Here is a 19,171-nt window from a genome sequence, read left to right on the forward strand (position 1 = left end):
ACATATGTTTAAAATAACTATAAAGGTGAGTTGGGAGATTACATATTAAATGGCCCAAATGGTGCTATATAGGGGAAAATAAAGGAAATAAATCTGGCAGAGGAACGTTGGGGCCAAAACCAATCTTAAAAGTATTAGAAAATAGAGTGACCATACACACTGATGATAGAGTGACATGAACTGAGGCATATGGTCCCTTTTGAGTAAATGCCTTAAATACAAACTACAAAAATAATGTCATAAGATTTACAAGCACTATAAAAATATTTAGCAGTATTGCAGTAGATAGTAGAAATATATAACCTTTCAACTTAAATAAAAACAAGACTGATGAAATATCATCTTTGTTCCCATGTCATCCATGCTAAGGAAGAAATAATAAATCAGCTTTCAAGATAGAATTTTTTACAATGAGAGATAAAAAAACAAAGAAAAAGAAACCCTAACTGTTTATCCCATGAAGGGAGAAAAAAACAATTTGAAAAGTCAGAGGAGAACTCTCTGAGGATAACATTTAACATCAATTTTTTTTTGTAAAGCAGAATTTTAAGAAGCTGGTTTTGAATTGTTTATAGAGTTTCTAATTAGCATGCTGAGGAAATACAGGGTCCATCTTAATCCAGAAGCAAGTAAAAAGTTCTGACTCTTAAAATTCTAGGCTCTAGAGTAGGTGTGTGCTGGTGTGCTGTTGTGTATGTGTGTGTGTGTGCACATTTGCTGTGTGTTTTCAATAAACTCAAGAGTACATAAGGGTGTATGTTATTACATTGTAACAATTCTTGAGCAAGTCTAACTGAAGGTCAGTAGCAAACAAGTAGATGCCGCTTGGGTGGCCCCCCAAACTCTCAGGTAATGCGCAGATCTGGCTTGGCAATCATGTTCTGCTTTTAGACATAATGCATTTTTATGTTCTTGTTAGCACTGAAAGACTAACTTGAATATTCTGCAACTGATGAAATGGACAACAGAGCAGTAACCTAGAGTTTACAAGTATTGGGGGCAGTAAAACTTTAGTTCTAGATTTAACTTGGATTTTAGTCCTAATTTAACTTGGATTTTCTACAACGCATTTTTTTCCTATAAACTGGAGGTGTATACCACCATAATCCTAAAAAACCTGTGGCTTTGGGCTTCAGGGGTCTAAGCCTTCTTTCTAAGTGACTGAAATGTACAACTGGATATTAGACCTGTCTAAAAATTGTCCTTTTCTGTCCTCACATACAAGGGAACGCTTGATCTTTGGATAGCTGTCATTAAAAAAAAAAAAAAAAGTGCAAAGAGCTAATGTCTTTTGCTACAAGACAAAACAATTTCTCCTGGACATGCAGTAATAGGAGGCAATGCCATGTGTTGGAAGCACGCACATATTTTATGATAGATATTAATCTGGAGGTTAACAGCTAGGTGCTCTGGTTGAAGCAGTTTATTTCAAACATACATATAATGTTAGTCCACTTTGTAACAAAGCCTTCAACATTTCATATGCAAATTCGTTTTTCTTTCTAGTTTAAGCCCAAGGAAATCCCTATAAATCTTGTCTCCAAAGAGAAAATATAAAGAATTCATAAGATTAAAGAGTTCTTATCAATTGTATAAAAAACTAGAAATGTACTAACTAGATAAAAATGTAGATGTCTAAGAGAATGTCCAACAAATAGAAAAGTAGAGAACTGCACTGAGATTGCAATCCTGAGAAAAATACATTATTTCTAAATGAAGAAGTGAAAGGAGATAGTATAAATTAAAGCCAGAAGAAAAATTTAAAACCTACAAAAATACGAGTCAATACAAAGTTAAAAACCCATGAATTTTACTATATACCCAAAGGCTTCACAAAAGATCTCATGAATATCACAAATTAAAATAAAACAAACAAAAGCCAGAAATATTGTTTTCCCCAAATTGTACTACTACCTGCTTATTGCTTCAGTGGTAAGAAGAAAAATTATCTTCAAATAGTTAAATTGTATACCTACTTATATTTTAACTCTTAGGTGGATCTTGTTATATATATGATCTTTAAAGAAAACTTGTTGATTGTTTATTTTGGCATCTGTTAGGAAATTCCTATTTAATTAGATAAATCTCCTTAGATAACTCTTAAATAAAAATAGATGCAAATATAGTATGTTTCCTATCCTTCACTTTAGACCTCTAAGAGTTGGAAAAGCTCAACCTGGAGAAGAAACTAGTTTTATTGAGGGGCTCGTGACCAAGACAGGGACACTGGGGAGTTTCAAGCATGGGCAGTAAATGCAAATGCCAATAGGGACCCAACGGTCATATAAATGAGTATAACAGGCCCAACATGGCAGACTCAGCACAAACTCCCTACGTTACCTGTTAACTGTGAGGGCCTGTTCTTTACTTCCACAGAGAAACAGTCTCTCTTTGCTTGAAACATATGGCCCTCCCAGTCTGTTTCTCCCACTTTCAGAGACACGGGGATTATGAAATAAGACATCTGGATTTAAATCATCTTCCCATGTTCCAGTAAGGGCTCATATTGTGTGTTTTAAACCCTGTGAGCCACGCCGGGCACTGCTGTGGGCTGTGCTGGGCCACCGCTCCCAGGCATTATCACTAAATCCCAGAGCGAGGGCAGGGCCTGTGGCCTGAATGAGTTGGGGGGCAGGGAGAAGGTGCCAGGCCGACAGAGCGCTAGCAGGGGGCTGGGAGGGTGTGGAAGCAGTGGGTAATCCTGGGACTGCAAAGCTTCCAGGACAGAGTCTGAGCAGCGCTACCCAGGGAGTCTATGACGGAAGCTGATAAGGATGGTTGTGACTGGAAAAGCGGTGCCACAGTCAGTCATAGAAATTTAGGAAATCCTGAATTAACAGGGCTACAAGGGTTTCTTGACTCAACTTCCTAGAGCGTCTCAAGAGCTCTGGTGAATCGTGAACTCCCAAGAGGATAATTCATACAGGAACAGGGTTTTCCCCAAATGCATGTGGCTGAAAAACCCACTGCATCTCTGGGATGAGTATTCTAGAATGCCCACTGAGAAACCCCGGGACTTCCCAAGATATAAGAGGGTGTGTGTGAGGGGAAAGGCACCACTTCAGTGCGAAACAGCATCTCACAAAGGTGGTGAGGGTTAGGAGGGCGCAAGAAAACCGCAGGCAGTTGGCAAGGAATGACAAGACGCTCGTTTCAGTGGTGTCTGCTCCAAAAGACAAACCAGAAACAACAAGGGCGCGACGAGTGCATCCTGAGGTGAGAGAAGCCCACAAAAGAGTCACTAGGCCTCTCCTGACTGCCTAACTTTTAAATAAAAAATTAACTCTAAATTTGCACACGATTAGGAAAACTAGAGTAAAAATGTAAAGATCTATTCCCTTCCATAGAGGTGGTTGCCATTAACAGTCTTTTGTGCATTTTCAGGATCAGATACACAAATGTTTATACGTGTATATATGCGTGTTTCCATATGTACATATATACATATATAGTATATACAAATACAAACACTGTGGGTTTCTAAGTGGAATAATAGACATGTCCTTTTCTACACCTGCTCTTTTTCCTTTTGACCTGATGACGTATCAGGTCATCTTCCCAGTTTGCTCACAGACCTTCCCCGTTCTCCACACACACGTTACTCCATACCACGGATGGATCCTAATTTCCTTCATCAGACCCCTCCTGAAGGACATCCGGGTTGTCTCTAGATTTTCCCCATTACTTAAGTATCGCTCATTGGACCTGCGGGTGCCTGATTTTATGCACACTTTTGTGTAAGGCAGAGTACTGGCAGAGGGCAGGTGCCTAGAAGTAAAAGTCTTTGGTCAAAAAGCAAGAGAGTTTTGAACTTTGATGGACGCTGCAAACCTCGCTCCAAAATTGAACACATTTATTATACTTAACATAGGCAAAGTGTGCTTGTTCCCTCGTCTACACCAGATGTTATCAGTCTTTAGAATTTCTGCCTATCAGAGGGGAAGAAAATCCCATGGTTTTCATCTGCATTTCCTAAAGAAGTTGGCCCCTTTGTCTAGTAGCCAGCTGTGTTTCTTCTGAGTTGTTTGCTCATACGGGTAGAAACCACCCCCTGCCTTTTTAAAATTTGGTTATCCTTTTTCATTTATTTGTGGGTTATTCTCTGTATCAACAGTAACCTTTATATGTTAATACACTACCAAACTTTTGTGTCTGTCATTTTGTTTTGTTTATGTCTTGAACTGTAGGAATGTTTTAAATTTTCATGTAATTAAATATCTTTTACTTTATGGCTTCTGAGTTTTATGGCTTACTTAGGAAGGCTTCTGTACTCCCATACACTTACACAGAAATTCTCTCCTGTGTTTTATATCTGCTTCTTGCATTTAGTTGCATTTACATCTTTTCGACTGACTAGAATTTGTGTATGCTGTGATGCAAATATATAATTTCTGTTTAAATGAATTATCAATGCTTCAATCAGTCAATTAGACAAAAAGTCAAGTTAGACTTTAAAATTGTCTAAGTCAAAATCCAATTCTCAAGTAAACAGGGACCAGTTTCTGGACTTTTCCACCAATCTGTGTTTCCTTCAGCCAGTGGCTTTATATGTTAATAGATCATATGTTAACATCACATTTTATTAATGTTAACATATATGTTCAAAATGTTTCATCTATCCTTTTGCACTAACTTTTTCAGGTGAACACTGAACTGACTTCTAGATACTTACCAATTTTTGTGACTATTGCGAATGGGATCTTTCCTTGTTTTTTATTGTTATTTCTGGCTTATGGGAAAGTAACTGACTTTTACATACATAACTGATCACAATTCTGAACATGGTCATTTCTAGTTCTTCCACTGATTGCTGCATTTTGAAAAAAGTCATTATCTGTGATTTTTGTTGTTTCCTTAGTAAAGGCTCTGGAACCAGCCCACCCCCCCGACTCTCCCCATGTTCTTATCCTGCCTGATCCCACTTCCCCGCTGCACCTGACTCTAACCTGTCTGCGCTGCTGTAAAACACTGTCTGTTCACAGGGTGGTGATGACAATAAAAGGTATTCATATCTGTAAAGTGCCAAGGGCTCTGCCTACTTTATTTTATCTTGGGGTTGTCACTAGACACATCACATGCTTCCCTCTCTTTCCTAAGGCCTGGACCCCACATGAAAGGGAGAAAAGGTGACCTTGTATCTGGATATGGATTTTGTCACTTCAAGAGCTTTATCATATTAAAATTAATATCTAATACATATTAAACACTATTTGTCAGGAACATCCTAGGTGCATTCCATAAAAAACACAAATAATATTGACAGCTAACCGTTAAGGAAGTAATTAACCATTAAGGAATAACCATTCAGGCTGTTTTAATTTTAGCACACCGGAAAATATAAGGGGTATAAGTTCTAGTAGCATTAAAATAAAGAAAGAGTTACCAATTGTAATAGTAGCTTTTCCTTTTCGACCACTTTCCAAAATTATAGGTCTCCTTTTCTGTCTAGCAGCTTTGCATGGTTCCTTCACCGATGGAGAAGTTATCCACTGGTACTGAGAGAGAAATGATAAATATGCCATTTAAGTTCCAGGTAATTTAGGAGGGTTTGATCTTCATTGGAGATTAAGATATTTTAAGTTAATAAAAGGTCTTCAATCTGCATTTCTGGGAAGCTAAATTAAAGCATCACACAACATTTTCAAAAACAGAAAAGCCATTTCATTTGACTAAACACTTAGTTTTAAGATGGCAGAAAGTACCTTGATGATTTTCTTTTAAAAAGGAAAGAAAAACAAGCCATTAAAGAGAAATTCTTCCGAGAGAATTAAAACATGTTGTATACCTCTGACTTGGCACTCCTTCTATTCTGGAGACATTTTTCAGTAACTGCTTTCATCACAGAATGATTTAAAGTATAATAAATTGAAATTAGAGTAATTATTTCCCAATGAGTGGCTATTTCCATTTAAAGCCAAATAATTATTGCTTTTCCCATAAAATTAAATATGAAATCTACACTATGTAATTATACACTTATTTCCTGCTTTGTGTATTCTAATTTCTTCCTCAAAATCCTAAGATGCCATCTTGCAGACTGCTCACAGTGGCTACTATTTTGGCAGCAGCAAAGGTCAGCTTTAAACGTTTTGCATCTAAAGTGGCTTTGGATACCTTTGGATAGAAAGTACAGTCTGAGCACCATCCAGACACTTAGATACCTAAAGGGCATCTAAGATAACAAACCAAAGTCCTGATATTCCCTCAAAAGCTGCTCCTCCCATCAGCCCCCTTCTTCTAAGTGATACCATCCAGTTGCACACATAATCATCAATGACTTGTCTCCTTGTTACTATCTCCTTCATACCCCACATCTAATCTATCGGCAAGCCTTGTTAGCTACACCTTCAAAACACAACCTGCATTAAACTGCTTTTGACTTGGTCCAAACTTCCAACCTAAGCTAGGCCATAAACATCTCCTTATTTGGACCACCGTGATAGTAACCTAACTCGTCTCCCTGTTTCTCTTCTTTATCCCCCCAACTCTATTCTCTATACCAGGTCATCTTATTCAGATACTATTTAGATCATGCCTTGTCCCAATTCAAAACCCTCTACTCTTTTAGAAGAATCCACATCTTTACTCTGGCCTTCAAGACTTTACAAGAGCAGACCCCTGGCTAGCTCCTTGACCTCAGGTCATACCACACTCTTCTTCACTCAGTACTCTGGCCATATTGGCCTCCTTGCTTTTCCTTAAATAATCCACCCACCTACATGCCTGCATACTCATTGCCTCCTTGTCCTGGAATGTGCTTACTTCAGTTCTTCCATGGCTTGCTCCTCTCTTCATTCAGGTCTCCGTTGAAATGCCACTTCTCCTGTGAAGCCGTCCCCTAACAAACCTATCCAATGGAGTCCTACCTGCTCTCCCTCACTCTCCTTACATTAAGATATTTTTGCACTTCCTACTGTCTAAAATTATATGACTTATCTCTTTACTCATTTCTATCTGAACTCCTTCACTAGAATGTAAGCTCCATGAGGGCAAGACTTTTGTCTGTCTGGTTCACTGCTTTATCCCTAGTGCCTAAACCCATATCTGGCACACAGAAGATAGTAAAAAAATTACTTGTGAATCTGACAAATGAATAAAGTACTTCTGGCAAGAATTCAGAGGTTGCACAGGAAAGAAATAATGCTCTTCGTGGAAGCAGGCTTAGTATCTAGGTTCACCTCTATTCAGAATAGAGATAAGAAAAATTTACAAGTATAACTCACTTTAATTAGTACATTATCTGCTAAAGACATAAGGGAAGTGCAACACTAGAAAAGTACAGTTGAAGCTTGAACAACATGGGTTAGAACCTCGCAGGTCCATTGACACATGGATATTTTTCAATAAATACGTACTATCATCCTATACGATCCAAGGTTGGTTGAATCCACAGATGCGGAACCACTGACTATAAACTTATACCCAGATTTTCAACTGCGTAGAGGTCGGCACCCCTAGCCCCAAGTTGTTCAAGGGCCAGCTGTATATGATGAGGAAAGTTAAACACATTAAGTTTTAAAAACTGTCAATACGTGAACAAATTCTTTTTGTTTTCCTATGTGTTTATCAATTAAAAAAAAGTGACCACATACCAACAAGTGGATTTTTTCTTATATCCAGAACGAGCAGAGTTCTGTTGGTTTCAAGGGCCTTTAGTAAAGCCTTTGCTCCTTCACTGGTGAGGCCACACTGCTGCAGGTCCAGTGCTTTCGATGAAAGACAAAAGGTCATTTGTGAAGTCTCTACAGATTTAACATATAGACAACTCCCATTTTCTCACGTGTGGAAGAGTCCTGCACAAGACAAGTCATGGCAGGTTTGTAATTTTGGGTATGGAAAAAAACAGAAATGTATACGCACACACATAATGCATAATCCAATTTAAAAACCTCTTCTTGGATGTGCAATGATAACCCTGCCTTTAGTCCCAATAAATCATCCAACATATTTTACTATTACAGAACTGAAGAATAACTGTATATAACCTATGAGCAAAAAGCATCACAAAATGAATCTCAGTTCATAATTAGCAAGGGCGGCAGTGGCATGTAAACCTCACAAGCAAAACCTGGTGGAGCTCAGAAATGCACTGCATTCTTTTGATCATGATCTTCAGCTCCAAATCACACATGAAACTAGTTAAAAGGGGAAAACAAACTAGAAGAAATGTAATAACTGTTAGTTTTAGAGGAAAAAAAGACAGGTCTAAGAGGTTACAAATAATAACAAATTCAAACAATGTGTGAATAGAGAATACATACTAAAAACCTATCATGAAAGTATGATGGTCAAGAACTCTCTCCATGAAAAGTCAGACAAAAACCAGAAAAACTGATCATGAATTCTAGTAGTTCTGGGACTGAACAACCTATTCATTTAAACCAAAGGGATCATCACCAAAGCACAGGTATTAAAAAATATTACATAAAAGGAAACTATGATGAGTCTTTTTTTTTTTTTTAACAGTACGCGGGCCTCTCACTGTTGTGGCCTCTACCATTGCGGAGCACAGGCTCCGGACGCGTAGGCTCAGCGGCCATGGCTCACGGGCCTAGCCGCTCCGCGGCATGTGGGATCTTCCCAGACCGGGGCACGAACCCGTGTCTGCTGCATCAGCAGGCGGACTCCCAACCACTGTGCCTACAGGGAAGCCCATGAGTCTTTTTTTTAAGTGTTGTATGGACCATCACATTAAAATAACTGGAGTCTTTCAACACCCCCATGACACATAGAAATAGCAAGTCAGACATAAGGATCTGACAGAATATGATACAACCCTTACAAACTCTCACTACAGAAGAATGGACACAGGGTATAATTAACCAAATAGTCAAATTAATACAAACAGTCAGTAAACCTCACCAGTAAATCAAATGAATACAAAATAAAACTAAATGTGGTTATTCTCCTATCAGATTAAGCCAAGATTCTGTAAGAAAAGCCTTTAAATAATGTCTATACCCTTTTGATCCAACAACTCTCTTTCTAATTTAACTAAAAGAAATAGTCAGAGATATAGGTAAGGATATATATATATCAGAGTACTATTTGTAACTGAAAAACTGGACATAGCTTATACACAAGAATGGATAAGCTATGTGCACTGTGGCATATTCATACAATGGAATACTGAACAATCACAAAAAAATCATGCAGGAGATGCAAATTTACTGACTTGCTAAAATGCTCATACTAAATTAATTGAAAAATGTTATAAAATTTGGAGTAATCCCACTTGCATAGAAAATGGAGAGGTACTCATTTTTGTAGTTTTACATTCTTTTACAAGCGCTACAAGCCAGTGTTTGTGAGAGGCAGGCTTCACATCTACTGTTGGGGTGGACTACAAATTGCCATAGCATTTCTGGGTGGTAATTTGGCCGTGTGTATCAAAAGTCTTAAAAATATGTCACACTTAGTCATTCCACTTGTAGTACCTTACTCTACAGAAGTAAGCCCGATGGACACAGAGATGTGTATATAACGCATTCACATTGTTTCTGATAGGGAAAAGCAAACTGTCTAAATCTAATTGCAAAGAATTGATTAAACTATGGGACATCAATATGACACAATACTACGTGATACATCATTAAGTGAAAAAAGCAGGAATATGAAATAGCAAGTATACTACAATTCTATTTTTGTAATCCCTAAGTGTACAAATATATTTATAGAAAAATAAAAGACTGAAAGTATATACACCAAAATGAACAGTGATTATATCTGGGTATTAAAATTATAGGTAATTGTTCTCTTGTTACTCTGTATTTTCTATAAAGGATATATGCAACTCTTAGGGAAAGTTTAAAAGCAAAATAAAAGCTATCAGTAAAATCAGGCTTAAAAAAATCCTATCACAACAGTATCATGCCAAAAGCTAAGCATATATCACATTAAAAATTCAATATTTTCAATTTTAGAATTTACCTCTAAGCCATAAATCCTCACTAAGAGATTCTGCCAAAGCACTTGCACCCAGGTCACCAATGAGCGTGTTGCAGTTCAGAGTGATGTGCCGCCAACCAGCCATACAGTCAAGATCAGGTCTCCTGGAACGAAGACGCTCAGCCCAGGTTTCTTCATGCCTTCTGGTAGTCTGATACTTCAGATATTTAATGGGATGAAATTATGATGCTTGAATAAGGAAACAGGGTGTGCCTACTGTGTATGGCTTATTATGTCAGAGATTCACACACACACATATCAAGCATATATGCCAGGAGCATCAACCTGAGAAATTAAACAGTCACTTCTGGTTTATGAGTCCAGTGACCCAGATTCTAGTCATTCAGTGATTAGATTCTAGCCACTGGATTTCCTGTTTCTGAACACTTATGTAAAGTTGGACAACTCAATTAACAGTCTATGAATTATTTTCCTTATCTTCTAAGTCAGGGAATTGGTTCTAAATTCTATCTTTGCTGAGGTTCTATATTTCATCATTCTGTCCTCCAATGGCCTCCAAACACCTGACTGGGCAAAACATAAGAAAACTTTTTAATATGCATCTTATTTATTAACAAATTATATACACAAAGTTCCATATATATAATTTATGTACACGATAAACTACACAGATTTTTAAAAATAATACAAAGGTAAAAACGTTCTAATATTTTCTTTTCCTAACTCCTAAGGCATTATTTTATTTTACTTATTTTAAAAAAAATATTTATTTATTTATTTGTTTGTTTGTTTGTTTGGCTGTGCTGGGTCTTTAGTTGTGGCATGCTGGATCATTTAGTTTTGGCATGTGGGCTCTTAGTTACGGCAGGCACATGGGATCTAGTTCCTTGAGCAGGGATCGAACCCAAGCCCCCTGCATTGGGAGTGCATAGTCTTAACTGCTGGACCGCCAGGGAAGTCCCAAGCATTATTTTAAAAACTATATTTACAAACTGGATCTCACATGCTACCTAGGGTGTGCACACAAACTTCAGAGGCCTGGACTAGGCAAAGCCAGTTTGATGTGCCTTGGGAAGATAATGGTTTGACATCTAAGCACAAGTACTGTCTTAAAGACATTCCATTCTTTATATTCATAAAATAAATTATGGTAATAGGGAACACTGACGTTAAATGAAAGAAGTCTTATTACATTCTTGAAAAAATAAAAGACTCAAAGTGCCTTTGACACCCTAAAACAAAAATCATTAGTGTCATTTTTCTATTAACAATAACTTATAAAAGCTCCAAGCAGAAATAACAGCAATCACTTACACAGTGCTTAGTATGTGCCAGGCACTATTTATACAAATGAGTTCATTTAAACCTCATAATGAGGCATAGAGGTTAAGTGATTTGTCCATGGTCACTAGCTATGAAATGGGAGAAAGGGAATTTGAACCTAGGCCATTTGGCTTCGGCACCCAACTTCTTGACTGTTTTCAATCACAGGGGTCAATGCACTTGCCCTGTATAGGCTCAAAGAATTTTTCAATTTTTAAAATCTAAATTTAAACATTTCCAGCTTTTTTTAATATATAATATTTTTTTTCTTTAAACCCCACATTTGTTTATTTATTTTTGACTGTGTTGGGTCTTCGTTTCTGTGCGAGGGCTTTCTCTAGTTGTGGCAAGCGGGGGCCACTCTTCATCGCGGTGCATGGGCCTCTCACTATTGCAGCCTCTCTTTTTGCGGAGCACAGGCTCCAGACGCGCAGGCTCAGTAGTTGTGGCTCAAGGGCCTAGTTGCTCCGCGACATGTGGGATCTCCCCAGACCAGGGCTCGAACCCCTAGTCCCCTGCATTAACAGGCAGATTCTCAACCCCTGCACCACCAGGGAAGCCCAAACATTTCCAGCTTTGTGGGCTATACAGTTTCTGTTGCAACTACTCAACTCCACTGGCGTAGAGTGAGAGTAGCCATAGGTACCATGTGAACAATGGGTGTGACTATGTTCCAAAAAAACTTTCTAAACAATGGGTGCGACTATGTTCCAAAAAAACTTTCTTTACCAGGCGATGGGCTGGATCTGGCCCACCAGCCACAGTTTACCTATCCCTGATCTGCACCATCAAACTATTAAAAAGGCTTCATGTCAAATTATTAAATAACTTTAGGGCTAAATACAGTCATTATAACCACTGTAAAGTTGGTAAGGCATTATTTTAAAAACTGTATTTACAAATTGCTGATGTAGTGATTTTTATTAGTTTATAAACTACAGCAGCTAATAGACACTTGATTCATTTAAGTCTTGAAGACTATAATGGCATAGTTTTTTCACAGTATCACAATCAATGTTTTCAGTAACTAAAACTACATAAAAATATTATTATGTATTATATATTAAATCTCTTATTTCTAAAATTAAGTGGACTATCTTTACTAAATGTTAGAATCCCAAACTGAAAACTGGTCATATTCTTTCAATAAAATGAAATCTGCACTCACAGGTATCAAAAGAAAAAAATTAACTACCATTTGTACCAATATATTAATGTGCTTCAATCACATACATTTTCATGAAAGTTTAAACATAAAAAAATCACCTTTAAGATCTTGGCCATGTGATCTGCTCCCTGCCATGTCAGATTACACCCCGTGAAGTTTACTGTTTTAAGAGTGATAGAGTTCTTTACACCTTGACAAATAACTAACAGAAAACACACACACACACACACACACAATAAGATGAAGAGCCTATACATTTGTCAATCTTGACTTATTTGCTTTTCTTGAGTCAATTGGAGGTTTACAGCCACTTTCTTAAAATCATTAACTACAATCTTCCCAAACAGGTAATTGATGAACTGATGCATTCTAAAACTTGTCAGTAACAAAGTGTTATTCCAGTTTACAGCAACAGTTTAATTCTATTCAGTACTAAAACTGAATGCACTGGATACTGCAAACTTTCTTCCCAACCACTCAGTAAAGTACTACATACTTTTGAGACAAAGGAAAAAAAAGAAAAACCTAAAGAGCGTAAGACTTCCGATTTTCATTTCCAATGATACATGCCAATCTTGATGATCAATCAGCAATGTAAATGTCAACTATAAACCCAGTATTTTATTAGCTGCTATGCAGTATACAGAGCAATAGAAGAGGGAGGACCTCAAACCCTCTGTTCCCTCAAATTGAAAGGCAGGCTTCCTTACCCCTTCAGACCACTACTGGACACAGGGAAGGCACACTAATGTTTCAGGACCCTAATCAAGAGTCACCTGCTTTGTGATTACTTCCATGACACACCCCCACTAACACCACTGTGTTTGCTGCTCTTATGGGACATGACATATATTTCCTATTTTAACACATACCACAGTGCATTATAATTATGATTGCAGATACATGTTCTAACAATTTAAAGATCATGATGACTTTTTTGCTCTTTACATCTTGCTATTTCCCTTCCCATAATATTTCTTGAAGAGAAACATTAAAATACAGACAAACACAAAAAACAGAAAATATACAAAATGTGTGGTTTGTGGCTTAACACAAACTTAAGTAAAATTAGTTCTGACAGTATCCAGCATGACAAACTTCTATGGTACAAATGAGAATGGACCAAGGTTTGAGCAGGCACAGGAGACAATCCAGGCATGAACAACACCAAGAAAAGGTAGACAGGAAGTAACGTGGTGTGTAAGAAATCACGAGACCAGTCTGACGGAAGAGACTTAAACAAGACTGAAACTCACTTTCTAAACCTTCATCTCCAAGTGGACAACTCGCAAGACACAGGTGCACCAAAGTGGCCGATTTATTCAATCCATTTAATGGGGAGAACAAGTTTAAAATTTTATTGGTTTAGTTTGCCCCAAAAGCAACTATCAAAGGTTGGCAGGACCCAATGAAGGCTTACCTTTGTTAACATAGTTAACTCTCTCTCTCTCACAACTAGCCCACTTAGCTCCAGTTTCCTTAGCGCACCTGACGCACTTACACAGCATTTAAGAACTTTACACAACTAGAATGTCACATCTTTATTTCTTATGGCAGGAACACGACTACCTGTCGTAAATAAAGTAAACTTTAATAAGTTTAAAGTAAGATAAGAAATAAAGTAAACTTTATTTCTGTCACAACCTAAACCAAAATTATCGTAAAATGAGTGATTTTAACCATATATTTTATCATCATTAAAAAGCATCTAAAGGGCTTCCCTGGTGGTGCAGTGGTTGAGAGTCCGCCTGCCGATGCAGGGGACACGGGATCTATGCCCCGGTTCGGGAGGATCCCACATGCCACGGAGCGGCTGTGCCCGTGAGCCATGGCCGCCGAGCCTGCGCGTCCGAAGCCTGTGCTCCGCGGCGGGAGAGGCCACAGCAATGAGAGGCCCGCGTACCGGAAAAAAAAAAAAAAAAAAAGCATCTATTCTGTGCTAAGGATTACAAACGACTCCTGCCCTTAAAGCCTTCATTAAGGAGGGAGATGTATAAGCTCAAACTTTCAATCACATGAGATAAAGAACCATAACCTTTATGCACAGAGGTTCCTATGGAGGCAAAAAGTTATATGTAAGTGACGGCTTCATGAGAGTTTGCAGAGTTGGAGTACGAGGTGCATTAACTGCACAGGGAGTATCTGTGCAAAGACACTCAAGCCTGACACCTGCTGGGCAATTTAAATACTGCAGGTGGGGATGACTAAACGCCAGGGGTCCAAGTGTGAGAAGAGACAGAAAGGAAAATAGAGATGCTGGCCAAAGCAAGCCTGGGAGAGATCATGGCTTGTATCCCACAGGTGATGAGGCCTGGGGCTACCGCTGGCTGAGTAAGGGTGCCTCCACTGATTAGAAAAAGGCACCCCGCTGCTGAAGGACCGATTAGATAAAGGGAGTGATCCCAAAAAGCTCCCCTTCCTCAGGGCCAAAGAGCCCCATGAGGCTTGGCCGAGCACAGTTCAGAGTACACGCCTCTGGGCAGAGCACACGCTGGGCGGCTAGTATGCACTAACTCTGTGTGGGCAAGCCATTAGCAGCATTATTTTAAGCACATCTTTTTATGGTAGAAGATCACTCAACATGAGTAGGCAGATGAACTTAGAGGAACTGAACCCAGGGGCCGCAAAACCACCCAGGAGTTTCTGCCATTGTTCGGGCAAAATGTAATATGGATGAAGAAGCAAATTTAGGAGGAGGCCAAAATCTACAAGCTGGACCCACTGGATGCAAGACATAAAGAAAGTTCAGTGAAGGAACTCTGAAGAGAATGGGCTCTGCAATAAATTTTTCTTAAATTCAATGTAAAATATTCGGCAAAATTAAGTACAGTGGCCTTTAAGGTCCCTTCCAGCTATAATTTCTTTTGATTTCTACATTATTACTCTGGTTAAGTAAAGTCCCTTCAGAGGTACAGAACAGTTCCTACACCTGAATGGGATGCAGACTTCTCTTCACCAGGGGATGAGTTAAACTGTCCTTGCAGAAGAGATAACAGATGGTGTGAACCCCAGATCCTAGAAAAAGGCCAGGCACACGATAAGTATTCAGCTTTTTGAAAACAAATAACTACTTTCTCTCAGCTTATAAACATCCTCAAATATACTCACTTAAGAGAGGCCCACGCACCGCGATAAAGAGTGGCCCACACTTGCCACAACTAGAGAAAGCCCTCGCACAGAAACGAAGATCCAACACAGCCATAAATAAATAAATAAAATTTTAAAATGTATATATATATATACTCACTTAAAAAACTCTCAGACCTATGATTCTTTGTATCGTCTTGTGGGTAACCTAAGTATCTCCCATGCCTTCAAACACCTGTCCTCCCAAAAAGCCCAGATCTGAACCTTGGGCCCAGACCCGTCTACCAGGCCCCTCTAAAGCACTGAAGATCAAGTAAGAGCCTCTTGCCACCCCCAATCCCTCTCTACTGTGCTCTGTATCTCACAAAAAGATGCAGCTGTAAACTGTCACCCACGCTTGCTGCCCTTCCTTTTCTAACTGGTCACCAGGCCCCACCCATTCTCTCTCGGATCTCCAAAACGCAGTCCAACCTTTTATAACTTAAGTGGGACCTTTAGATTACAATTCACACCGCACCCAATCAACTGCCTTCCACATGGAGGTCCGAGCGAGCCTCTAAACCAGAAGTCCATCTTATTGTTTATTAGGGTTTCCCACAGCCTTCAGGATAAACATCCAAACTTCTGACAGGACAAACAAGGTCGCTTTCTGTTTGTCCCCACTAGGTTTCCAGTATCAACTCTCATTTCTTTCCCAAACCCTGAGTTCCAGTCCTGTACATTAGCTTTGCCATATTTTCTTATATTTCTCAACCTTTGACACACTGCTCCCTCCTGCCACCCCAGGAGGTTCTACTATCCTTAGAAAGGATGGCACCTCCTCCAAGAAGCCTACCCTGAACTTTCCCTTTTAAGATTCTGTGCTCTGCAAAGGGGAAAGGTAGGGGGGAGGGATAAATTAGGACTTTGGGATTAACATATACACACGGCTATATATAAAATAGGTAATCAACAAGGACCTACTCCATAGCACAAGGAACTCTACTCCATATCCTATAATAACGTGCACGGGAAAAGAATCTGAAAAGGAATGGATATATGTATAACTGAATCACTTTACTGTACACCTAAAACAAGCACAATACTGTAAATCAACTATACTCCAATATAAAATAAAAATTAAATTAAAAAACAGAAAGATTCTGTGCTCTGCAGCACCAGAACTCACTTCTTCCAGAGCACTGACTCCTGTGCTTGTGTTTACCTGCTGCCCAGTAGAAGGGGAGATTACCTAGGGCAGAAGCATCGTCTCCAGCAGCCCTTGGTTCTGACAACTCATTCAAGTGCCAGGATACTTTACACACATAAGGTGCTTAATTAATTGTAAGAACCCTCAGAAAGAGTGGTTTTTAATGTCATTTTACAAGTGTGGGGATTGCAGTTCAAAAGTAACCTGCGCAGGCCACAGACAGCATAAGCCCTGGAATTCAAACCCTAAGCTGGCTTCACACTGGTGCTCTTTCCACTATATGATACGACTATTGAAAAAAAGACTTTATTGGGCTTCCCGGGTGGTGCAGTGGTTGAGAATCTGCCTGCCAATACAAGGGACACCGGTTCGAGCCCTGGTCTGGGAAGATCCCACAAGCCGCGGAGCAACTGGGCCCATTGAGCCTGAGCATCTGGAGCCTGTGCATCTGGAGCCTATGCTCCGCAACAGGAGAGGTCGCGACAGTGAGAGGCCCGTGCACCGCGATGAAGAATGGCCCCTGCTCGCCGCAACCAGAGAAAGCCCTCGCACAGAAACGAAGACCCAACACAACCAAATAAATGAATTAATTAATTAAATGAATTTATTTAAAAAAAAGATTTTTTTATCCTGAGCCCTGTTTTAATGGAAAGGAAATGAAGCTGGGATATATCTATTTCCTGATCGCTTTGGTCTGTACCAGGCAAAGTCATTCAACAGACCAGGTTACATCAGTGGAACAATTAACGATGCTCCAAACTGTGCTAAGTGTTCTACATTGCAGAGTCTACAAGCATTAACAGAGTGAGTCCTTGTAACCGCCACAGAGAGTGGGTCCTGTTAAGCCCATGATACGGATGAAAACACTGAGACCTAGAAGCCTTAAGGCACTCGGCCGGGGTCACCGAGCTGGCAGGAGTGCTAGGCCGCACGCCCCGTCTAGTGCTCGCACACCGGGGCACTGGGCACCGATTCTAGTGCCCACCCTCCACCTTGCACCATCTAAAACCCCGCTTCGCAGCGCCCACACGAGAGCCCCTGGAAGCGGGAACTACAAACCTGTCTCGCCCAGCCGTGTCTGGAAGAAGCTCTGGATACAGATCAGGGGCAGAGGGTGCTCAGGAGCGGCGCCCAGTCCACCCTAAGGAGGCGGTCGGCATTAAGTCCAGCAGGCCCTCCCGCAGGGAAGCGCGCAAGGCGGGCAGAGGCACTGAGTCCTGCAGCGCGCACAGGTCCTCACAGCGCAGGAAGAAGTCGGCCGCGGGGTCGCATTGCAGCTTCACGGAGTGATCATGGCCCGAGCGCGGCTTATGGGACACAAGCTGTGGACACGATGCCCACACCCGCCTGGGGGTCCCCGGCTCGCCTCCCAGCCCCTCGGGCGCTCACCGACCGGCAGCTGCGGCCCTGTAGTGTGCGCAGGATCCGCGTCGCAGTCAGACTACTTAGGGCCCCAGCTAGGCCAGCACCTCCATGTCGCGCTTCCGCGCCACCTCCCATGGCGAATCGCCCGCCCTTGGCGCCAGCCCCATCGTCCTCCGCGCGCTGGGATGCGGTTCAAACCAGCAGGCGGCTCCGTGGGGGCGGGGCTCGAGGACGACTGCGCGCTCGCCGTGCGTCCGCACGCAGCCCCGCCTCACATGGGGACGCGGCCTGAGGAGCAGGGGCAGGAGCTTTGAGACTAGGGCAGCGCCAAAGGTAGGAGGTGTGGAGAATTTGGGGTTTACAAAAAGCGTATGCTGACTCAACCAGTGAGACATGGTTGTATCAACGCATTTTAAAAGTAGTACAACTCCCGATAAGTGTCTGTGCTCGTCCTGCCCAGGAGAGAGCGTGCACTCCCTGAGGGGCACATGAAAGGGTGAGTGAACTTCTGCCTGTGGTCCCTTACCTGGTGCACGGGTGTGTGAATTTCTGCGGTGAGCTCTTAATTTCTGTAGTTTCTGCTGACTTGACACGGTGGTTGGCAAATGGTGACATATTCCATGCATTCACGACATGATCGTGGTTACTAATAATTACTTTGTTCTCTCTGCATGTCTGTGTCCTAATATTTTATTTTGATAAGAACACCAGTCATATTGGAATAGAGCCCACCCATCTGACCTCATTTTACCTCAATTACCTATTTAAGGGCCTTATCTCTAAATACAGTCATATTACGAGGTATTGGGGGTTAAGACTTAACACATATTAACTTGAGCAGGACACAATTCTGCTGATAATAGAAGGTAAGAGTAATCTAAGCAAGTAAGTAACTATTTTTTAAAGTGAGTTGCTTAAAGATATGAATTTACTCAAGAAGAACAAGAAGAAATTACATAACACTGTATGTTGTACAAAGATATTAAATTAATCATCATAACATCCTGTGAGATGGGCATTAAATTAGACTAAGCAAGATTAAGCAACTTATCCAGAATTGCATAGTTGGTACTTTCCAGAATTTAAACCAGGTATTTTCCCAGTTCCATTCTACGTTATATATTCATTTC

The 19,171-nt window shown here is 40.4% G+C and overlaps 1 protein-coding gene across 1 annotated transcript; it reads right to left on the reverse strand.

The window, feature by feature from the left end:
- Nucleotides 1-2,515: 2,515 nt before the first annotated feature.
- LOC136118306 (centrosomal protein of 78 kDa-like) lies at nucleotides 2,516-18,176 on the reverse strand. Its single transcript, XM_065871613.1, is given in 14 exon segments — nucleotides 2,516-2,740; nucleotides 3,576-3,768; nucleotides 5,302-5,495; nucleotides 5,786-5,850; nucleotides 7,593-7,706; nucleotides 9,931-10,105; nucleotides 12,499-12,602; nucleotides 13,657-13,729; nucleotides 13,821-13,988; nucleotides 14,028-14,044; nucleotides 17,736-17,789; nucleotides 17,792-17,839; nucleotides 17,842-17,983; nucleotides 18,066-18,176. Coding segments are annotated over 14 exon segments (1,683 nt in total).
- Between the last annotated feature and the right edge of the window lie 995 nt (nucleotides 18,177-19,171).

This window comes from Phocoena phocoena, chromosome 1, assembly GCF_963924675.1.
Source record: "Phocoena phocoena chromosome 1, mPhoPho1.1, whole genome shotgun sequence".
Lineage (NCBI taxonomy): Eukaryota > Metazoa > Chordata > Mammalia > Artiodactyla > Phocoenidae > Phocoena > Phocoena phocoena.